This window comes from Lampetra planeri, chromosome 8, assembly GCF_965212315.1.
Source record: "Lampetra planeri chromosome 8, kcLamPlan1.2.h2, whole genome shotgun sequence".
In the NCBI taxonomy this organism is placed as follows: domain Eukaryota; kingdom Metazoa; phylum Chordata; class Hyperoartia; order Petromyzontiformes; family Petromyzontidae; genus Lampetra; species Lampetra planeri.
The window spans coordinates 15,309,191-15,333,343 of record NC_136114.1 but is presented as its reverse complement, the minus strand read 5'-3'; the positions used below and the strand labels follow the sequence as shown (position 1 = coordinate 15,333,343).

The 24,153-nt window shown below is 47.4% G+C and overlaps 1 protein-coding gene across 13 annotated transcripts in view; it reads right to left on the bottom strand.

Annotated features, from left to right (window-relative positions):
- Positions 1-532: 532 nt before the first annotated feature.
- The window catches only part of PPFIBP1 (PPFIB scaffold protein 1), a 46,187-nt gene continuing 22,566 nt past the window's right edge, over positions 533-24,153 (bottom strand). For 6 of the 13 annotated variants that reach the window (XM_078597166.1, XM_078597171.1, XM_078597167.1 and 3 more), the window contains 18 exons: positions 23,563-23,647; positions 22,114-22,202; positions 21,751-21,863; positions 21,019-21,084; positions 20,535-20,595; positions 19,130-19,168; positions 16,963-17,170; positions 15,980-16,097; positions 15,320-15,448; positions 14,067-14,217; positions 13,485-13,596; positions 11,941-12,029; positions 10,637-10,759; positions 9,795-9,920; positions 7,934-8,122; positions 7,081-7,296; positions 5,287-5,355; positions 533-4,374 (listed from right to left, as the gene is read on the bottom strand). In XM_078597166.1, coding sequence (XP_078453292.1) covers positions 4,297-4,374; positions 5,287-5,355; positions 7,081-7,296; positions 7,934-8,122; positions 9,795-9,920; positions 10,637-10,759; positions 11,941-12,029; positions 13,485-13,596; positions 14,067-14,217; positions 15,320-15,448; positions 15,980-16,097; positions 16,963-17,170; positions 19,130-19,168; positions 20,535-20,595; positions 21,019-21,084; positions 21,751-21,863; positions 22,114-22,202; positions 23,563-23,647 — 2,061 coding nt within the window. In that variant the 3' untranslated portion in view covers positions 533-4,296. Of the gene's footprint in view, positions 4,375-5,286; positions 5,356-7,080; positions 7,297-7,933; positions 8,123-9,794; positions 9,921-10,636; positions 10,760-11,940; positions 12,030-13,484; positions 13,597-14,066; positions 14,218-15,319; positions 15,449-15,979; positions 16,098-16,962; positions 17,171-18,343; positions 18,374-19,129; positions 19,169-20,534; positions 20,596-21,018; positions 21,085-21,750; positions 21,864-22,113; positions 22,203-23,562; positions 23,648-24,153 lie in introns of all 13 variants that reach the window. The other 7 variants (XM_078597168.1, XM_078597178.1, XM_078597177.1 and 4 more) reach the window with 4 other exon arrangements.

Genomic DNA, 24,153 nt, shown 5'->3' with positions numbered 1-24,153 from the left:
TAACCTTTGAAGGGGAGCAAGGTATATGACGGTCTTTTTTGCTGGGTCAAGATGTTGCATGGCTGTCTTATTCATGAGTTTGGACTCGATTTATACAGAATAATTTGTTGTTTGTGGCTACTTTGTGGCAGGGCACTTGGAAACACGAGACGCAGATGGGTTGACACGATAGTAAAGTTACTGAGGGTACAGGTCACGAGGTCACAAGCTGATAGTGTTCCCAGGGCTCCATGTGGAGAAGCCTTTGAACGACATTCTGTCGTGCAACGCCAGCGATGCAGGGGGCTACATTGTGCCACTCTTGCACCCAAACACGAGCTCATTAGACATTCTGCGGAGGGCCCCGAATGTTGGGAGTCACTTCCCCGTGATGTGGGCTTGACGCGTTGAATCAAACAGAGTTCTCGGCACTATAATTTGCTGGTGGAATGAAACACAAACAATTTGGATAATCACACCGACAGCTAGATTGCAGCAATTTCCGTAACAAGAGAAAACAATTCTGGCTCAACATAAAACTCAGCATGTTGGGTAAGAAATATAGATTGTATTTATTGAAATGGTTAAAAGTGTATATGTGAGAGAGTGAATAAAAACCACCCTCCATCTTGAGAATACAAGACATACAGCACGTCGCGAATAAGCAACGTGACAGTTTTGAATAAAAATAAATACATGTGTATAAAGACTGGCACAGACGCGCATGCAAGCACCAACTTGCAAATTTTTCAACGAGTTGACAAGCGGAGATCCAAATGAGGGCTGACGCCTTTTAAAAAAAGGGGACAAATAGATGGCACCACAGTTGCCAATTTTAGAAAATTATAACAAATGGGAATTTACGCAGGTGTCATTCAGACTGGGGCCTGCCACTTTCAATTACAATGACAGGGATAAACGTTTCTCTCCTGTGTTAAGGTTGGCTATAAAATGTAGTGACATTTTATGCACGTTCTTAAAATGCAAATCAAAATTGTAATTTACAAGTTCATTGTCAATCGACTGCGGGATGGCCTCCCCATGCTGTTGTCAGTTGTTTGACCATACTTCACCATGCTGGTCAGTGCCAGTTGGTGAAGGGAGCAAGCCCAGGATCAGTTCAGATATCAATCTCCACCGATGTGAGACATTGCTGGGAATGGAACTTAGGTCGCCAGGCTCGCAGCACAGTACACACAATGGGTGTGCCACTTCTCCACCGCGTCGCTTCCACGATATATATGCATTACAGATGTGAAATTAAAGTAAAAATGTGAACAGGTGCGTCTGCATACAATGTAAAAAATAACAAGAAATGTACCAATCTCCTCGGCCTACTGTAGTCCATGTGCTCAGACCAGATATTGAACCCGTCGGTCCCACCTGAGGAGGTATCACTTCAGCGGTTCATGAAATGAATGCAGCCACTCAGCGAATTACGTGATAACCATTTGAAATGAGTGGGGTTATCAACGCATCCACTCTTAGTGGCCATCCAAACAAATCGATACGACTAAAGTTTTGCTCAATTAGATGGTACCAATTTCCGCTCTGGCCCACGGACTACTGGTTAGCTGCATTAAGTAATCTCGTGTCGTTTATATTTGTTGATATTCGGAGGGGGATGTCACAGCACAGTGCCCACGCGTGCATTTGCACAAAACTGTAAAACCGCTTGTTCTACTCAACTGCTGTCACTGCGCAATTCCGTTCCTAGCCATTTAATTTAAAAGTTAAATTTGCATAGATTTTTTTTCGTTTGTCTCTCCATAATTAGCTACAAGGTGCATACACGCGTGACCATCGCAGCTGGCTTGATGGTTTACACATCAGCAGACGGCACCTCTGAGCACAGTGGACTCAAGGGCCTTGGCTACAGCCGCACTGCCGGGATAGCTCATGACCACTGTGCAATTCCCACCTTTTGACCACAACGTCAACTCTTCCATTACCGGATATGACAAACCAAACGCATAATTTATTAGCCAGACAAATGTGCAAGCGTCAAATGTCCCTGTGAAATCCATTCAGAGTCAATTGTCCTTTTTAAAACGTCCTCTTGAAAAGGTGGACACCATTAAAACATGAGAGTGCAGGGGCATCCAAGTCAATGCATCCTGTGTCTGTTTTAAAATGCTATTTGGTAGCAAGATTGCATCAGGATATCTGGGAATATGGCTTACATGAATACGAAACTTAGAAGCAGAGCACGATTAAATATATAAAAAATGCTATTCCTAACCTATAATTTTCGCCGGGGCTACAGAAGATTCTCATGATTTCACCGTGTGTTGTGTGCGTACAAAAACAGCAACTTGGCACTCTATCGTGCATGGCAGAGAGTACACACACGTGGAGCCACACAATTATAGCATAACAGAAAAACGAAAAACTGTGGGCCGAGTGGAGTGTTTAACCGCTGCACTGCAGTCAACATAACGTGTCTTTACAGATGTAGGCAAGCGTGCGTGTTTTGCCGTACACTTGAGATGAACAGCAAAGCATCGCTGCTAATGTGGACAGATTTCCCAGTGATGTTCACACATGGCAGTGCTCGCAAATATGAAAATTGTTTTCACTCTTCAGTTTGTCAACACCCCCAGGGGACATGGTGCCGAGCTGCGCGCGCGCGTAAACATCAGGGCGAAAATAAAAGCGATCACAGAAACACAGACGCTTATTTGACTGCTGCGTTCCCAGGTAGTCTTACAAAAACCGTACAGAAGCAAACGTTTTGATGAGAAATGTCGCGTTACTACACTTGCCGACATTGCGCCAACCCACGTCGTTCGGCACGTGGTCTCTGTACCTGCTGATATCATTACGTATTAAACCATAATGACAAATACTTGTCTCGGAATTTTTTTTTTACAGAGAATCACAGTTCAGAGTGTCACAATTGCACCCCGTGTTTTCTGTACATATATAGATAATCGTTGGCCTCTATTTTTTACTTTTGAAATGTCAGGTTTTAAACTGTTAAACTATGTAAGCTTCACAACTCATTCCGTTGTGGTCTGTAAGAGACACGAAGCTCACCTAGGTACATTTGCGAAGGTTACACAGATATCTCTTTTTAAGCACTTAAATAAACTGTATACAAGTATATATTTTCATATTGCATAAAAGAACGCCACAGAAAGCAGATGAATAAAATACTATATTTGCAGTGATTAAAAAAAATATCAAGTTGTAAGGCTGCAAAAATGGCCTTAGAAGCAGTCACTTGTTGAGTTTGGTACCATCAATGTCAAGCTACGTACAACACATTGAACTCCCCTTAAGTTACATTTAAAAAAGGAAATATTACGTGTAACACTGTCTTTCCTGGCTGACAAGGTTACTCACAAAATATGATCTTTGTGGATACATGATTTTATATATCTTAGCAATCTACTGTAAATTACTCTACCAATAATGACAGCTTATTGTACAGAATATAAACTTTGATAATATGGAGGTGCTTACATGGTTGGTCGCTGAAAGGATGTTTAATAGTATAATTTAATTGTTTCCTTAACCATTTTAAGACCCAGCGCCTAAACTGGAAACGTTGCTCCGAAGGTGACCCCCCACCAATAGACGACAGAACCCCAGCGTCCACCCTCACCATCGCTGCCCTCATCACGCAGAGGTCAACTCCATTGCCGTAAGGTCTGAGCACTCGCGTGACCAAGCCTCGACCACCCCTCGCAATCGTCTCAAAGCAGTGAGGATGAGTGGCCAGGCGACGATGTGCACGGAGCGCGACGAGCAGTCAGGGCGCACCGACACCGTTACGCGATAAAATTGCAATTAAAAACAATCCCTTCGCAAGCGGCAACCGCAGTCAGGTTTGGCTGTGTAGTGTAAACTTAACGAGTATTAATTCATGCCAGAGCTGGAGGAAAAAAAAAATCAACTCACTCCCTGCTGCAAGCGTGGGCCAAGTGTTTTTTTCTCTCTTCGGTAATTCATGGGTTGTTATCGTGGCCCTAACATTCGACGTTACGATTGCATCAACACGGTGGAGGAGGGGGAAGGAGGTGGGTGGTTCATCAGTAACGAGTTGCACCTGAGACACAATGCAGAGCAGCAGCAGCACCCCCACACCACGCTCGCACAGCAGATCCCCGCCCCCCAGCAGCAGAGCTATTTCTATCTCTGCGCACACAGGGCACTGCTGCTTCAGAAACGCATCGCGATCACACTCCGTCTGGCTCCTAAAATCATTGCCCACGCGCCCGGTAAAGAAAACCCAGCCACTGATTGAATGAATTAATCAAACATTGCCCCTCTCCCCAACACCCATCACTCTCCAAAACGAACGTGTCGCTATTATTCGTTGTCCAGGTGTGGAGCGTTGGGTGACGTTGACGCGTACTCCATGAACATGTCATCGTCCGACAGCATGCTCTGTAGCGGAAATAGAACACAGTCCAGTCACAATGCTCGCAAAGGGCAAGGCCATGCCGTGCACGTTGCACTCTCTCGTCGCACGTAATGTTTACGTATACCTGCGGATCTGTGAAATAGCCCTCTTTTCATCGTATAATTGCATCACCGCACCCATGTGTAACGGTATTAGATTCAGTTTTCCAAGGAAATTAAACGTAATAATGATGTTCAAGGCTCCAAATACATTGCTTTACTAATTAGTTGTATGCTGTGTCTAAATGTTTGTTTTGATCACTTCCAACGTTAAAACGATATCTACAGTCAACTCTGGATTATTATCCGGGGCAATGGTGGGGAAAAGGGGTGACCCAGATGAAGCAAAATCACAGATATTGCGAAACACATGTAAATCAGGCTTAAAAACATATCGATTGCCTGCCTACACAGAATATTCTTGACAAATTCGTTGAGTTAATTTGTGACATCGAATGGGTGTGAAGACATACATATGGCGTGTTTTATATTGTTATCTTTAAGTAATCCGTTTACTTGGCGACGTGCCAGTAGTCGTTTGAGTACCGTGGCACACGTGGAGATACTATGACTCTCCAATGTGTTTTCTGGTTGTACCGCGTGTGCATCTGATACGATGTTCAACGTTTCGCAACACGGGCTGTGAGCTTCTTTGAAAGAAACGCTTCTCGAGGGAAAAAAAATCATCCTTCAGAAGCTCCCAGCGTATGGAGCGAAACGTTGGACATAGTGCCAAGCAACGCGCGGCACGACCCAGAGACACAGCAATACAACCGAGAAAATCTACTCGGTTTAAACAAATATAAATTTATTGGCACGCTAGGTAAATCCGCAACCCGGATAATCCGACCGTGGGTGATCAAGATTGAACTGTACTTGTGCAATATAAAAGCCCACCGTCAGATTGTTGATGCCCTCTGAGAAGGCTCCGATCTGGCGCACGGTGCCCTCAGAGTCCTCCATCTGCTAGGGAGCACCACAGCCACCACACACACAGCCGTGCGCACATGCAGGGATGAAAAAATCGGCACCATCCCAGGACACCGCAACATCCCACGCCAACGACAGCAAACTTCAAAGTGAGGGTGCTGCGGTAGAGGCTTTGTCAAAACCAAATTGTGATTATTAAAGAACAGAAACATTTGTACAGTTCATGAAACCCATTTATAGTTATTATTTGTTTCTTTCGGTTAAGTCACGTCTAAAGATAAAATAATAAATTAAATTAAATAATAGAATACGACGTTTCGATTGCAACACAAGCAATCATCATCAGGTATAATGAAATAGCGACATAAAATCTAACCAGAAAACTATAGACAGACATATTAGCAGACAGATATCACCAAGATACATAGCGAGAGCAACACAGGTAACAGAGAGGGGTGATCGTCTCTGTGTGGTGGCCTTAAATAGACAGAGGGGGGGGCGGAGGCAGAGAGAGGGAGGAGGGTTAGAGAAAAAATTAGCATATCAATGAGTGGTCAACAGACGTGGTGCTGCGAATGCGATGGCACGGCAAGCAAGCCTGAAAATCAGGAGAAGGACACACTAAAATTAAATAACCTAGTAAAATATCGAAATGTAATGTAATACAACACAGAGGGTCGGTCAACACACAATTAACGCATAGCCTGGTTGATTACGTATTTCAAAGATTGCTAAGTTAGAATTTAAGTGTGAACAATCTAAAGAGAGGACACAGGCAGAGAAAACAAGTCGCCAGAGAGAGAGAAAAAAGATAAGCTTAAAACTTCCTGCAGTCACGAAAGTTCTAAAATTAAGATTGAACCACTTCTACGGGGAAGTTTTAAGCTTATCTTTTTTCTCTCTCTCTGGCGACTTGTTTTCTCTGCCTGTGTCCTCTCTTTAGATTGTTCACACTTAAATTCTAACTTAGCAATCTTTGAAATACGTAATCAACCAGGCTATGCGTTAATTGTGTGTTGACCGACCCTCTGTGTTGTATTACATTACATTTCGATATTTTACTAGGTTATTTAATTTTAGTGTGTCCTTCTCCTGATTTTCAGGCTTGCTTGCCGTGCCATCGCATTCGCAGCACCACGTCTGTTGACCACTCATTGATATGCTAATTTTTTCTCTAACCCTCCTCCCTCTCTCTGCCTCCGCCCCCCCCTCTGTCTATTTAAGGCCACCACACAGAGACGATCACCCCTCTCTGTTACCTGTGTTGCTCTCGCTATGTATCTTGGTGATATCTGTCTGCTAATATGTCTGTCTATAGTTTTCTGGTTAGATTTTATGTCGCTATTTCATTATACCTGATGATGATTGCTTGTGTTGCAATCGAAACGTCGTATTCTATTATTTAATTTAATTTATTATTTTATCTTTAGACGTGACTTAACCGAAAGAAACAAATAATAATTCCTGCAGTCACGAAAGTTCTAAAATTACCCATTTATAGGTTTCTTAAACAAACTTATGAGATGAAAATGTAATGGGGATGATCTATTCTTATGTTCTTTGCACTTTTACTATAAATATTAAATATACAGGACAACACTTCTCAAACTCCGGCCCTCGTGACGCAGATTTCCATAATCCTGGAAAGGCGCAGTGGGGAAAGTCACGAGAACCGCCGTTCGGGAAAGGCTGGCAGCGACGACGCTCAACGGAGTAAAACACAGGGGACAAGGGGTCGTCGTCTCAAGCTATCGTGCCGACCTGCTCCAGCCGGTCGAGGTCATCGTCGTCCTGGAAGCCGGACCGCCCGCCGCCGCCGGCCTGCATCCGGTAACTGGAGGCGGCGGAGAAGCCTGGCTGGGAGGCCAGGCCACCGGGCCGGCAGAGCTCCATGGGGCACACGTAGTCCTCTGCGTCCTCTTGCTTCCGTCGCCTCAGAGAGCCGAATCCCGAGATCCCCAGAGGAAGCTTCTTGGGCTGGCATGGATAACAGGGCGAGACGTACAAGGTGTAGTAAACACGTGCGTTGGCGATCGCCCAGTTGCCTAAACTAGAGATGTTCTTCTTCTATACCAGGGGTCGGCAACCTACGGCTCCGGAGCCGCATGCGGCTCTTTGCGGGCTGCTTCTTGACGATATGTACGTATGTACAGTATGTACATAGATGCATTGCGGCTCTTGAAATACTGAATTTTGTACCGAATTGGAAAGAAATGGCTCTTCTTGTTATTTTGGTTGCCGACCCCTGTTCTATACAAAGATTTTTCCATCTGCTTCTGTTCCGTCTCTTCTCCCGTCTCATCCACTGTCCTTATATCTTCACCACATCCTCCCATCTTACCATAAGGTCCCCTACCCCTTCTGCCCCGCACCAGAATCTCCGCAGCGCTTTGAGTCGCTGATACATATAAGTGCCATATAAATACAAAATATATGATTATCTCAGCATTTTAATCTCTGTCCTTTCACACACCCTTCCTTCCTTCTTTCTTCCTTCTTGCCCACGTCTGTCGCTGTACTATATTACGTCACCGGTCTTACACCACAAGTCATCAAAGACCACCACCGTAGGAGCTGATGCATTACGATGGCATGGACAATAACGACGGCTCACCTTCACCTTGGCCGTGGTGGTCAGCGGTATGTGGTTGGGCACCTCAAGCGCCTCCTGCTTATGGCGGCGAGAGTCGGGTCCGACCAGGAGGTCGAAGTGCGTGGCCAAGTGGCGTCGTAGAAGCGTCTTGTTGGGCGGGATGTTGAGCAGCAGGGCCAGGGTCTCCACCGTGAAACGTGGCTCCAGTACCTATTGAGGCACGTGGCACGCGAAGATCCCTCGAATATCCTTATCGACCGGCGGTAGTCAAAAACCTCCCGACACGAGCAGCCACGCGCAAAAATCCTCAACAGGCCGAGAGCCACGAGACATTACAGTCCATTCTCTAGGCTCGCATGCGCCGGGTGGTTGTGGAGTTCTGAATTTCTAAATGTACGCGGAAGTATATGTGTATTCATAATCAACGATTTTTGGGTTTAGATCGCGTTATTTATAAATGTGTCGTAACCCTCCACCACCCGACACGGCCAATCAGTAAAAAAAAAAGTGTCACGTTGACAAAAGACAAATAGTTCACTGCTTTAGCCCACCGAATTGCCCGATGATGCTGGATGCAATTACCAGCGAAACGTCGTACTCAAATTGTAAATGTTGTGGTTTCACGCTTCAACACACCGGTGGGCTAAAGCAGTGAACTATTTGTCTTTTGTCAACGTGACACTTTTTTTTTTACTGATTGGCCGTGTCGGGTGGTGGAGGGTTACGACACATTTATAAATAACGCGATCTAAACCCAAAAATCGTTGATTATGAACAATATTGGTCGCGAAAGCCTACGTGTTAAACAGTATATGTGTATGTTGAACTTCTTTCGCACCGTATGTAGCCCACTGTGCTAATCGGAGGTGCGGGAGTAGCTGTGTTCATATCGCGGCATACTAACCACTATGCCGCCACTCCCACTCGGATGCTCATCGTACTGTTCTTCATCTATAGCAACTATTACTATGCTAATTGAAAAAGCGGTCATGAGGAAACATGGTTAACATTTTATTTTTATCAAGCACCAAGGTGTAAAGTGCATTCTCCAACTCTTATTCGCTCTTTGTCTGTATTTATCTACATGAAGAAGTCCTCACGGTCGATGATGTTTACGCCATAGCTTCCTACCATCTGCTCTACCCTGCAAGCAGTCAACAGTCAACACCTAACTGCAAAATTTTGCTGTTACAGTCTCATCATCATCACCACCAGCTGACTTTAGGTCTTCCGCTTATTCATATATAAGCACGTACATATCGCATATTTTTATACACGCACGTGCTAACCGCTCAAATGTTTCAAGTTTATTGTGGTCAATAGTACCTGTTAAATAATTTATTTTCAGTGCCTCAGTCATGGACATTGATGTCCCTGAAATATCACTCATGTTACAATTGCTTTATTATGAACCAGGTGAGAACTTAAGAAACCAGGATTGATGTATTGTAAAGAGCGACATTGGTTTTGTAAAATGACGAACGCAAAACAATGAAAAAAAGTACAACGATGAAGGAAATAGAAATCAGAGAGAGAAAAACAATAACTGTGTAATGTGAGAAGTCAAAATATTGTCACAAAACACAAATCAATGTGAAGTAATAATTTCCCTGTAGAGTTGGTCAGCTCGCACAAATGACGCTTTCGACTCGTCGAGTAGAATCGCAAATGAAGTTATAGAAACCGTTAACAGATGTAGGGGGTGATCATTGTGCTGACGCGTAAACGGACATGGCTGTACGGGTGGAACGCGCAACGGGCGCGCTGGAGCAGCGCTGGAGCAGCGCCAGCGCAGCAATGGTGCCACGCCGGCGCCGCACGAATGCCGCGCCGGCGCAGCGCTGGTGCAGAGCTAGCACCACACTGGTGCTACTCGGCTTACCAGCAGCCCGCCGTGCACGCCGCTGCCACGCAGGTTGGGCGCGTACTCTGCCAGGTCGGCCGAGCGGAGCCACTCCATCACACGGTGGTTCGTCCACTGCGTCACCTCGGCAGGCGTCACGTTCCCCTGCTCGCACGCACACACCCACGCGAGTAAACGACAAACATGGAGGTCCACGTGAGACTTAACAATAACAATAATTATGTATAATCCACAATTGCTGTATTAGTAAACAAATGAATACCCGAATTGAACAATAACCCAATGATATTGATGAAAACAACCTTCACCCGAGTTACTAATCACAAAGAGAATGCTCTCATTATAATGCAGCAACATTAAAACACAAGAACCACAATGATACAATGGAGGCCATCTGCTTTGAACCCTGCCAGCTGCAAAGCTTTCCGTGGTTGTTTATCATCAGCCATTGTCAATCCACTGCTAGATGATATCCTCCTCACTCCGTCACTATCTCTCAGTCCACGTAGCATCTGCGCACGCACCGATCTAATTGCTCCGTCTCTGTGGTGGACGTGCTCTCAGACGCATTCCCTCCATTGGCTATCACTGCGGTATTTAGATACACACACACACTCCTTACAGCCTCTATCAATTCACCGCTGGATGAAGGCTTCTCCTCTATGCCATGGCGGGCAGGACGGATGTTTGATCGTTATTCACCGCACTGTTCACGGCCAACGACGTTAGCCGTGGCCGGAAATCGAACTCGGTCACAAAGCTCATCGCGTGGTGCGGCTACCACTGTACCAACGCACAACCTGCTAAATATTACTCCAGATGAAATAACAAAAGGGCCCCTTGGGGGTTTAACCTCTGACCTCGTCGGAGGGCCGTCGGCGCAGGCAGTTGGGGTGGAACTTGTTCATGCGCAGCACCTGGATGGCGCGCTTGTAGCTCAGGTGGTGGAGCAGGCTCGTCACCTTCAGTGACAGGAGGTCGTCCTGGGTGGACGCGTGTGCGGGCAGTGGTGGAGAGGTGGGAGGGACGGGTTGCAGAGGGAGAAAATCAGCAAGCGAAAAAAAAATGTAAACGCACGAATCGTGCCTCCGTTTAATATTTTGCGTAAAAACCCCACAATCTCAGATGTTTTACTCCGCTTTCATTCCATAGTTTATGTTGGCAAGTACATGTACGGCCCTTTTGCCAGTCCACTCTGCTGGATGACGGTCTCCGCATTCTGTGCGGACCGTGGGGGTAATTTGACCGCATGTTACCACGCTGGTCACTGCCAGCTGGTGTAACACGGGGAGCGCAGCACGAAGGAGCATATTACACGCCAAGTAATGTTGCTGCGCTGCCCTCTACTGCCCACCTTGTAGCCCCGCAGCTGCCAAAGACAGCCTCGGATACTTGATGGTCGCCCACACAAGTAATATTCAGGCTTAAAACCTGCTTATCTTCGGTGATACGTTGCCAAGTATGGTCTGTCGATATTTATTTCTTCAAACATCCAAATACAACAACCACAGACAAAGAGCTGCACGTGGCGATTAAATACAGGAAGTGGGAGAAGCAAGCAACTATTACCTTGAGAGTCTCTGTGGCCAGGCAAGCGAGATTCGGAGAGAAAGAATGTAGAGAATAAGAAAAGTGAACAGCAACAGAGATCTGGTACATAATCGATGACCTCCAGGCCAGCCATCGTCCACGACCTTTCTAGAAATTACCTGTGTTTGTATAAACCTCTCCAAGTTCAAGGGGGCTGAGACTGTCTGTCAAACGAAGAAGTTGCTGATGCATAATCAAGCACACAGTGGCATTTAAGCTATCCATAATATGGAACGGCTAAACGTCACCTTTCGTCATAGGTTAAGAACAAAAATAAAAGATTTAGAGTAAAGGAAAGAAAAGGAAATCCCAGCAACGACGAGAAATATTCGTAAAAAAGTTTCAATTCCGACTTGAGAGTTGGTTAGCCGGAGCAAACTTCTCGGATTCCTTTATCAAAAAAGTGTACACAATCACAGTCAGTCTAGTAAACATTAATACACAATGCCTTTATTATCTACGGCTTTTTAGATTACTCCCAAATGGTTTTAGCCAACACAGTCTTGTAGGTGCACAGCCATTGAAGGTCGAACGCAGGCGTGCGTGGTCCCCGCTGTCTGCACGGACCCCTTACCACCGTCAGGTAGTGCAGCATGCGCCCGTCCACTCGCCCCTCGTTAAACTGGTCCTTGTACTGTGGCAAGCCGATGTCATCCAGCCACCCTGCAGGGGCACGGAGACATCAAACAAACATCCCCCCTCGCCGAGCTATTCACACAGTCGGGGCTCGTGCTGTTCGCGAGCAACGGACTGCGTATTATTGTTCAGCACAATGCCCAATGTTTCACTTCACGTGTTGGGACATTCTTCAGGAATTTAACTGAAGCAGCTCCCAGCACGTGCAGTGAAACGGCAGCTACCGCGCCGAACAGCGAGCGGCACGATCCGAAAATCCATCGGAGAGCTGTACAGGGCAACCGTGAAAACCTGTGCAGTCGTACCGATTAAAGCCATCAAGGCTCACGAAGGGGGCGTGGCCAACACCATGCCCAGCCACCTTTGTCTCCCCAGTTATTATGTTCACACAACGCACCAGGTACTTACTTAAGGCCGAGTCGACCCAGGCGAATCGCAACACCGGTACAGATAATGGTCACAGATGTTGGTCGTGGCTGGGAATCGAACTCTCGCTATGCCCACTGCTCCACAACATAAACAGCCGCCGCTCCATCGCCACCACGGGAAAAAAAAACCTCTGCGCTGCTGCCACCCAGTGGGGAGCGCAAGCGTCGCCATGAATCAACCTGACACGAGGCTGTCGCAACGAGGGTGCGCTTCTTGCGGTGCGGTCCAATCATTGCCAAGGTGCCCTCTCCTGGACAGCTGAGAAATATTCCAGATGGCAGCAACGTCCCCCAGATGATGGAAAGCAGGAGCCACACCAGGGCGTGTGAAATGTTCCTGTTTGAGTAGTTGGAAGAATCCATAGTTTATCCCAGGCAAGTGCCCTTCCTCAAAATAGCTTAACCCAGGCACTGTCCCCTCTGGAATAGGTATTAATTACTGTGCAGTTAATAGTCAATTACCAAGCGACAAAGCCACTTTGTCATCGGCGTGATGGGCCTGCATGTAAATTGCGAGAACACGTGGTGTGCAGTGGAATAGTCTGTTCTCCTAGAAGGCTTTGTGTTTTCATATTGGATATACCGCGATGAATGCATTAGGGAACACATTTTTGTTTATAACTCGGATGCGAATTGGATATTATGTGACTGAGTGAACGGAACTACGTCGCGCGAGTAGGAATAAGCGGTCGTACGGCTGCCTCGGCGTAGCATCACACAAAGCGGGATGCTGCTGGATGCTTCTACATGCTACCCACGACTCTTTGTTCACCCCCTTAATATGCCTCATGTGTTATCACTGACTGTGCCTTATCTTATATTACATATTATTTATGATGCGATTTTTCTATATTGCGGGGCTCTTCAGGAACGCAACGACTACCGCGTTATAGGAGAACGGACTTTTCTAGCAGCAGGCCACGGCAAAAACAACGCAAACGTCTGCTGCCCAGTCTCCGCCACGTCCCTCAAGCGCTGGCTGCCCCCCTCAAAGGGCTGGCTGCCCCCCTCAAAGGGCTCTGTGCCTCCTCGTGCCGACGGGCGGGCGACTCACGCGTGACCCAGTTGTAGTCGAGTTCGCCCTTGGAGTTCTCCTCCTCCGAGCCCATTGCCTGCAGGGCCAGCTGCAGCTTCTTCTTGTGCAACGAGTGCTTGATGCCCAGCTCCTGCAGAACGGACACTAGCTGTGACGGCAACTGGGCTGCACAGATGACCATTTATGTGCACTCGAATATCACCTTGGCACATCTCAGCTGAGCATATTGCCATTCCAATTTGATTCTGTCAAAATTCGAGTTTAAATGTCGACCCACATTAGAACTCAAAGAGAACAGGATAGTTAAATTTGCACGAGTGACCGAAGTGACGCAAGATAAAGCGAATAAAGTACAGCAATGAAGCGAATAGAAAGCAGCGCAAAAACTGCGTCACTTGAGAAATCGAAAATATTGCACAAACACAAAATCAATATCGAGCAACACATTCCCTGTAGCGTAAAATCAGCTCGGGCAGACTATTTTTAGACCATAATACAATTACAATAAAGTTCCGACAATTACAATTAGGTTACGCCGCTGACAGATCGCCTACGTCGCCACGTGCGACTCTTGACGCGCGAGTCGGCGGGCGCGCTCACCTTGTCCAGGTCGTGTGCGGTGGCGCGGAGCATGGTCTGCCCGGAGGTGACCCACTGGCGCGCCATGCCCACGTACATGCCCAGGCCCTGCTCGTGAAGCCAGTTGCACACCTGGTCCGTCGACCACTTGGCAAATGGCGCATCCAGGTCGCTGGCAACGAAAACGAAACGGCCGCCGGTGAGCGAGCGCGTACCACGGTGGCGAAAAGTTAACTAACTCGTCGCCTGGTATATAGGAGTTCATAGGTTCGATCTCGACTCTGACGCCCGTATATTTCTGCAGTTGGCATGTTCTCCACGTGGTCATGTGGATTCTTGTCTGGGTCCTCTGGTATTTTCCTCCAGACCTAGAAACATGCTTTTAGAGTATTTGGCTGCTAGAAAGTTCTACATGATAAGCCACTTTGTTGAGCTATCATTTGTGGCCAGGTTGCTTCTGAAGAAGACCTATATAGCTCAGTGGACCTTACCTAGTAAAATAAAAAATAGTTTCGTTTACTTTGTTTTGAGAGCTGCACCTCGCGTGAAGAAACCCCAAAAGAGCATCGCTTGTGATGGAGGCCACGGCTAAGCTAACATGGCTGAAAGGTAAGAGTTATTTGTGTTTTTGGGTTGCTTCCGTAAAGATTAAATTGTTTGTATGCATGTTGAACTCCTTTCGCACCGTACGTAGCCAACCGCACTAATCGGGAGTGGCGTATTGCCTCTCCATGGGAAATCTGCACAATGCACAAAGGTGCATTAGTTGACTTGTTGTCGGCTTCATTTTAATTGCTTACAAAGCTGCAGACCCTGCCCCCGCATAGCCTTATACAAATAATTCCCTTTAAGAGGTGGCCGCCAGGTGGCTTAAGAGGTCAAAGCGTTGAATCCAGGCAGCTGCCTCGAACTAAAATCGGTTGTTGACTGGAGTTGATGGTCACAGCCCAGCCACTAATGACTGCACAAATAAAACCCATCACATTACATTTTGTTCTGAAATGAATTCGGATACATTCCAGCTCTGAGAATTAAAATTCGATTGACAGTCATGTGACGGACACTACTCTTATGGTCTCTGTGCAGGCTAGAGGTCACTTGAAAGGATCTCAGAGGAAGCTCTGTGATGTCCGCTTCCGTGGGCTGTAACTATAACGATGGGATATACTGCTCTGCGAGAGAACCGTAAGGATTTTTTTATCTCGTGGCATGAAGCAGATCGCACAAATCTGGATTAAACTGTGGGAAAAATCGCCCGCGCCAAGACGCTTCACCTGGAGCCCCCACGGAGGTCACGTGACCAGCCGAGCCGCGGGTCGGCCGTGGCTCTCAGACCCCCTCTTCGGAACTCCTCCTCGCGCTCCTCCTCGGGGTTTAAGTTCGTCGACTGGCTCCTCTTCAGCCTTTCGCGAGCAGGTGGTGAGCAAATGGCAAGGATGGATGGGGAGCAAGGGGGAGGGTGAGAGTGTTTAAAGGGAGGAGGTGGGGGGCAGGGCGGGTGGTAAGAGAGGCAGGGATCAAGTTTTAACCGCAACATGTGGCAGGAAGATTAAAGGGAGTGATTAGAGTGAAACGTGTTTCCAATACGAATCCACTTTAGGATTTGCACATTTTCACCTGCTGCGTATGCATGTGTAGTGCGCCCAACCTCCTGTGATGTGCCGAACGTGCAGCATGGACAGACCATGCCCGGTACTACTACCGATCATGTTGACGATAACTGCATTGCGAATCTTCGGACCGCGCCCTCGGGCGTGCTCTTTAACCACTGTAGTGGCTCGGGGCACGCACAACGAGGAAGTGACTGAGTGGGCATTTTAACGGATGGAAGATTATGTTCTGTTACTGCACAAAAGATCGGAGAAAATAATCGGCTGATATCTTGTAACGACCGCAAAGTATTGACCTCGTGAGCAAAAACACTACCCACTCACATTCCGAAGATTTTTTTGATTCCACGCGACTTCTTCCGAGTCTCGGGCGAGAGCGGAGCGCTGGGAGGGGAGGCGAGCTCCGAGGGACTGAGCCGACCACTTGAGTCCTTGTCCACTTCTGTTCCGCACACGCATACAGCGTCCGTCCGCTCATTCATTAGCAGGCAGCATCAGGCAAGGGTAGCTCAGCGGCTTCCGTAATAGCTTTTAAAGCCCTTATTTTAAAGCACGTCAAATCCCACTCGGCTGTTTCTAGATGTGAAGACAGTTCGATGATTAAGCTACTACTACGGACGGGGCCAGAACTAATAACACGGTTCATCGTTTCAAGCTTAGATCTGTCAGGTTGTAAATTATGGATAAGTAGGATTTAGCGAATTGAAAATTTGGCATGAGTTGGAGCAAAACCAATTGCCTTAAACCAATTTGAATACCTTCTGAAAATGATGAGAAATCCATAAGACAGATTCACGCAAAAGGCGATCGCTAGACAGCAAAATGAGCAATGTAATTATATGCTCATGTTCCCATAATGCCTTTGCTTGTTACGTGACATGACCCCACTGCTCGTCGAACGCACAGAGCCTTGTTTGGATTACCAATCCAAAAGAGTAAGAATTATGGCCATGTTATTTTAGACGACGGCAGGACAAATGAGACAACCGTAGACCGGTTTCATCCTTGTTCGGAAACATCGGTACAGTGTAGCCATCATTGCCTACTGCCGTCTTGTGCCTCGGGTGCCTCGTAGGCTTTGTGCAGACAGGCCCTCTTCGTGGTCACCAGGGGGACAGTTTTGGCACTGGCCATGGACGACAACAATAAACCAACACCCTGTGTGTAAGCGATGAGAGACAATCGAGTTACTCCAGCCAGGCTTCACAGTAAATCTGCGCGAGGGGGCCATGCACAAACACAGAGACGCTCTCTTGCTCCACGTCCCATCAGGTGACCCGCGCAGGTGGCGTGCACGAGCGACGTACCCAGGTTGGGCGCGCTGGCCGTGCGCTTGCCTCCCTTCACCTTGAAGAACCCACGCCCAAATGAGGCCCTGGGTTTGCGAGCCGCCCCCCCGCTGGCCCCCTCGTCGGCAAGGTGCCGCTCCAGCGCGGGGGAGCTGGGGGAGCTGGGGGAGCTGGGGGGCAGGGTCTGCAGGCGGGACCCTCCTTCCTCCTCCTGCAACGCCTTGTTCTGTGGGTGAGCGAGTGGGAATCGCACGGAACGTCAATGATTTCTGCCGAAGAAGATGTGTGAGCGCTCGGCGCTGGAAGCGAAAGGGGGGTGCCAGTGGCAGGCAGCGGACACGAGAAGAAGCACAGCGGCGAGTTATAGCGTAGCTTTTCGTGGTTGTGCTGCCGTTTAGAGCATTTGGCTGCTATCAATTTCCACATGATAAGCTACTTCGTTGAGCTTCTGAATTAGAGCTATTTCGCTCAGTGGGCCTTACCTGGTAAAATAAAAATAGTTTATAGTTTATTTTATGTGGCTCTCCGATGTGTTTTTCAGTTGCACTGCGTGTTGTTGGGCTCGATGTGCGATCCTCTTCACAAACGGTTCCTGAACAACCACCACTAAACAACAGTTCCTGAAGAAGCTCCCAGCAATTGGAGCAAACATTCGGAGATCGTGCTGAACACCACGCGGGAGCATCATGCTGCAGTGAGAGCGTGCTGGTTTGTGTGGCAAAATAAACCCACGTAGAGGCCTTCGGTGTCCGGGAAATGTGAGAGAGCGATGTCTCTTCGTGTGCGCAGGCTTTGAACAAAATTTTATCCCTCTGCGCCAATCATTTCAACATTGTTGGCAAGAACCGGCAAGGACATGAACTCGTGACTGTTATTAACGCATGCGCTCACACGCTGTTAATTTAACGGCACAATCGGTGCTTTTCTACGAGTGAAAAAAGCCCCACTTTTGAAACGAAGCTCAGCCACAAACGCACGGTAAGCGAGTTTGCCTTGAAACTTTCCACACGGTTTGTTTTCAGCGATTCTGGCACACCGACACAAACAGCAGTGGCCTCGCAAACACGGGCCCGGCGCTCCCCCAATGGTGGGCGGCAGCATGAAGAAGCACCGAATTTGAGGCTCACAAAGAGTTAAAAACAATCCACCAAGCAAACATTTGAAGCCGCGTTTCCTCATTAAATCAAGAGAAGCGCCAAGTCGGCTGTTAAGGTAAAATTAAACAATGCTCACAAAAAATCTGGTCAATTAAATCTCATCACTGATTTTGGTGAACATTGTTTGTTTTAAATCTGAGAAGCACAAGGCAGAACCTGTTAGAAGCGCATCACTGGGCAGACATAAGACATCTACGAAGTGAATTGACCAGTCAAACAGCAGACTTGTGTGTGCCTCTAACCTGTATTATCACTTCAAGGCGCTGGGCCAGCTACAGGTGAAGAAATCACACACAGACAGCCCACACACAAAGGCAACGGTGAATTCAGGGATCGCGTAGCAGAGGCGTGAGCCAACGGCACAGCGGAAAAGTGCGTGAAACGTTAAATAACGGTGAATTACGTGACAACACAAAACATACGCGGCTTTGGTTAGCGCCGTATGTTAAGGAACACAAATGAAGGGGCAGCTGTGGTAAAAAGACGTGGAGAAGAGAAGGCATACACATGCAAAAGATGCCCTATCTGCGTACACAACGATTAGTGCGAGTTAATATCACGACTGGCGGTAAGGTGGCTCAGCGGGAGAGTGAGCGGCTCGCAATCACAAGGTTGCAGGCATAAATCCTGGTAGGCGAGGGGGGGTTGACTCAGCCTATCATTCTGAAAGTGTCGATAAAACGAGTACCACTTTGTGGGTTAGTCAACAGTGGTTGTCCTATGGATATAGTCGCCTTTGCCATAGGACTGGGATTTCCGTGATCGCCCATGCCATAGGACTGTGGAATTTCCACCACCTGCTCTGCCGGGGGTTGTAAACAAGGAGATGAGTGGCAATGCCACAATGTCCATTTGAGCAGCAGGGAATATCTTTCACTTTTTTATTTTACTCCACGCAAGCAGCACTCGGCACGTTCCAGGAAGGGGACAAGAGCAGGAGAGTTCAGTGCTCGGCGGGGGGGCTCATCGGGTAATGCGGGGCAGGCGAACAGAGCTGGAGGAGGGAGGGAGGGCTACGCTCGCACTACCTCGGCAGGCTCGCGTCCCTTCCGCTCCCACACCACACTCTGTAGGAGGGGGACGACAGCCGAGAGGCATTCCGGCAAGTGAGACGGAAAAAGACTGAAACCACACTAACACACGTGCGAAACATTAAGACGCGCGGCACAGTACGATCCTTGTTTGGAAACTTTTCAAGGCCTCTCCTGGCCCCTGGCACGCACGGCCAAACACAGCGACCGACAGTCAACTTTGCGAGACGCCCTTCCCCCCTCGCAGTTCTTTACCAAACTGAACTTCGCTTACTCCGATTGCAGCCATGGTCATTTTGCACAAATCCTCCAGTGCAGATTAATATTTTAAACTTGTGGTTGGCTTGCGCATCAAAATGATAACGTATTTTTACTCGTTTGAGTTTATTACTTGTCTACATTCACCATCAACATCAGTCACGACCGATTCACCGCTACGCGGCTGCAAATTAACGGCGTGCCGGCGCAGTGACGTATGCAGCGGCATACGTTACGATTCTTACCACATCACAGTGAATGACGTTGCGTGATTGAAGTTGCTTTTAGCCATGAACATCAACCCAACCGTGATCACGTGACCTTATCTATGCACTAAAAAAAAACATGCTTCTACATTGAGGAGCGACAGCGTTCCACTACAGCAGCCGATTGGCTGGGTCTGGGCTGCACGGCCCCCCACGCTGACCCTTTTTGCCCCCAGCTGACTAAACTTCAGGAACGAAAGGCTGGAGCACGTGCTTCCTGCACTTGACGCAATCGGACTTTAGCTGCCAAATAGTGTAGCTCACCGCACACAAGTGTACATACTAACACACACACAGACCACGGGCCAAAACACACGCAGCTATAACAGCAGCCCACTGTGTCCCCATGGGAGAGAGGGACAGGGAAAATCTCACCCATGCCAGATTGCTGTTTACACTAGCCACCTACTGCATTTAAACCCACAGCACTCACTGGAAATGTCCCATTTGTGGTGGGTACGCCGTGAATTGATTTCGCTCACCCTCTGCTGCATTCCGATTTCATTTTGTTTATAATCTCTCCAAATCAGAAAGTCGAACGGCAGATGTGGCTATCCTCCTCCAGTAGAAGATGATAGCTCACAGTATGTCACCAATCTCAAACGGCGAATAACATCTCTTTTACTTTTACACCTCCAAGAGTGCCACTTATCGATAGCCAGTTGGCACTTTGGGCATTTGTGCCTCTGCTCAGAAATAGTGACACCACTGCCCGCTTCACTCATTCGCCACTGGCAGTATTTCAGATGTTCACCACGAAAACCGTGCACAGGCTGAGCCACCAATCACGACATGAGCTTATCCCGCACGTCGCTAATAAACTCGCCAACATGGCAAGGATACAGCAAAAAAGAATCCCGCAGGAAATGCACGCGTACCTTCTCTGCGACGTCTTGTTGGACGTGCTCAGAGCTGCTGGCGGACTGCCAGTCACGTGACCTGTAACCCGGAGTCATGGAAAACACGGCCACACGCGAATTGAAAGGAAGTTGCTTTTGTATGCTTATGTTGCCTTGCTTTGTACACACGCAGTAAAGAGAGCGAGGCAGGGTCGCGGACAGATCTGGAATGCGAACGCAGGCTTCAAATGCGACGCCGATCAAAAGGATAATCTTGACTTGAAGGACAGCAGAACCCAAAAAGTATTAATCAATAATAGCAGGAAACTCTGATGTCGGATATTCAAAGGCTTGTAATGGTCAAAGGTGCATTATGTAAAATTATTAGAAAGAACGGGGTATAAAATAGCAGTTTGGAAAATGAAACATGTTTAATTAAGGATGTGAACAACATCAAATATCTGGGTTTTAACTTCATGTGGCTTTAAAAGGCTTTAGGTTTAATGTGGCCACTGCAAATCACCTGGACGCTGGCTGCGGTGCCATCTCCTGCACAGCCTCATCACTGTCTTCTCCCTTCTGTGCGTCTCTGATCACAAGAGAAAGAGCGGCGTTAAAAAACAAAAGAAAGCCACTCGCGCAGACCCACCCATGACCGTTCACCATAACCCCAAAGTGAACCCACACCAGCCAACAGGGGTGCATTGTCACTGTCCGGCACGGGGAGTGTTAACCCATGCCATCACAGCACGGGGGTTTAAACACCTGGACACGGGGTCCCGTGTTGCTTGTTCGCCAGAATGTGATCAATCTTTGAGATGTTAAAGCCCGCCGTTACATTTTGCCGATTTTCTCTTTTCACTTAAAAAGGGCACAAAACACCGTGGTGAGACACATGCTTGGAAATGCAACGACAGCCAGGAAGAGGAACACGTGGGTTAGAGAGCAAACGTCAGGTAAGTGACATCGTTCCATTTGTTAGGAAATGTATGTGGGCTGGGGCAGGACGTGTCACGGCTACAAGGCATGACGACAGACATACGGTCAAGAATCATGAAGGAGTGGGAGCCAAGGAATGGAACTGTGTCCTAGACTATGTCTGCCAAGGAGATGGAGTGATGAAACCAGCTCATGAAGCAGGTGCTGGCTGGATTGCTCTATCGAGGGATCATGTGAAATGGCAGCGGATTGGTGAGGCCTTCATCCAGCAGTGGAATAACCATGGCCAATGCTGATTAGATTTTGTTAATCTCACCCGTTTTCAGTGGGATAATCCACTGTCTCTACATCATCGGCTTTGATCTGCAGTGGTTGCTCTGGCTCTGTGTCAGCAGACGGGGCGGCATCTTTCTGAACACCAAAACTCTCCTGCACAACAAAAAAAAACCACACCTGCTTAACATGTACAATTTCGACTTATATAGTGTCTAAATACAAATGCACGTCAAGGCACTGATACTTTTGCTCAATTGTTTATTTTTCATTAAGAATGCTAATAAGTTCCCAAGTACACGAACGGCCCTTTTCATCAATGCCCAAATTAAAGTGATAACGTTAATTACAGCGGCGCGCGCAGCGAGAGAGATTCCATCGCGGGGAAAACGAGACGCACGCTCACCTCGCCCAGGAATTCCTCGGCGTCCATGTTCATCATCTCTGCGCTCAGGTTATCGTCGCTCGAACTGCCCGGTAGTCGCTCAGAAGACCCTGCCCAGGACACACAAAAGACGGCATTTCCATACGATAAGAACGTCAGGGATTTGCTTTCTTATGCACCATCTTGTCCGAATAAAAAGACAGCCACAACATCGTGTGCTTTCGGATGCATTTCTGCTGCTGTCTGGAACACTCTTCCTCCTGATATTAGGAAGCCACTGGAGCTATGCACTTTAACACATCTAGATTGCAAACCAATTACTTTAAAACTGCTTTTTGTGTTTAGTTTGTTGTCCTTCCCCCGCACCTCCGATTAGCACGATTGGCTACGTATGGTGCGAAAGAAGTTCAACACACATACATACACGTATACAAAGAATCAGAGCGAGGTGCACACTTGGTATTACACATTGAGAGACACAAAAAGGAACACATCAAGGAAGGAGCACGAATCAGAGGCATCATAATGATAATCGGGAAAAGTAGGTGAGCTCAGGGAGGACGAGTCACTGGCCAGGATGATGGCCGACGGACGAGACTGGTGACAGAATGGCAGAGAGAGGAGGAAACGCGTCAAAGAAGAGGAGCACCACGAAGATAGAGCGGTGAGATTGGTTCCTATGTGGGAGACGGATGGTGGCAGCACTGGACCATGAGGGATGGTGACGGCCTTCATCCAGTAGTGGACTGATCGTAGCTGGTGATGATGACTTTATATTTCACGCAATATTTTTTCCATGATATATAGTACAATTTTATCTAAGAATCAGACCACATGTATTTTACATCCACGTATTTTGCTTATTCATTTATATATATAAATTTGAAAATGAAAATGTATTTCAGTGCAATGCCATCAAGACAAGCGAGTGGCTCAGAAACATGCTGGAGATTTACATTTTAATATTAACGGTGATTTCACTAGATGGAAAGTCACTGCATCCAAAAAATTCGGAGAGTTTTAGCAAAGTGCTCAGTTTTATAGAATTGATTTAAGTACAAAGACAGGACAAGCATAACATAATTTAAGAATAATAAAAGCAGAAAAGGATAGACAAACCAATGTATAACACCGCTCACTCTGGTAATTACGAGAAACTAATTAAGACTGAGCAATGCACCTTAATTAAATCAGACCAATGCAGCTCATGGAGATAATAAGTTTAAGGCAAGTGACTTACATTGTATAAAATACAATAATTGCCTTCGGAAGGTAATTTACCAAAAAGTAATGAGGGCAAAGTTTTATACTTTTCCAACAAATAATGATATCACTACTTTATAACATTATCAAGAGGAGGCAATTAAAAAGTAGTTACGAATCTTAAAAAAACAATGGGATAAAGCCCTCATGAAGGCAGTGAGAAGAAGGCGGTGAGAAGAAGGCAGCGAGAGGCAGGAGACCACCCACCTTTCTTACCCTTGGCGGCCAGCACCATCTCCTGCACCTTCCTGTAGCGCGTCAGGGACTGCCGCAGATCGTCTATCATGTGGTCCTGAAATTGCATACGAGAGGGGGCGGGGAGTACGAAGTCACATGGGTGAGGACACGCTCGTGTCCATCGCGACAGGTTAACACCACTGCCAGCCCAAAAGGGCTTCATCTGCACACACGTACAGCCCTTTTGTCTGTCCACTGCTGGATAAGGGCCTCCCCATGCGGTGCGGGTTAGGGGGGTTATTTGACGACGCTTCACCAGGCTGCGGGTCGGTGAAGGCAGGGAGCATAGATGATAGTACAGTACAAAAATGGCTTTCACTAAACTGCCCTCTGCTGCCTACAACAGACTCCAGCAGCAACCCACAACACCTGTTACATGGAAGCACGAACTAGGCCTAACCCTGCTAACGAGACAGGGTGCGCCTGCGAGCTGATTTGGTCAAAGGAGGCCTTACTTGATTTCCTCTTAAATCAATCTAAGGCCATAAATTAGCCAGCAGACAAAACCTCTTAATATTGACATAAAAAGTAAACACAGGTTGTTCATCTCGTTGCTTTACT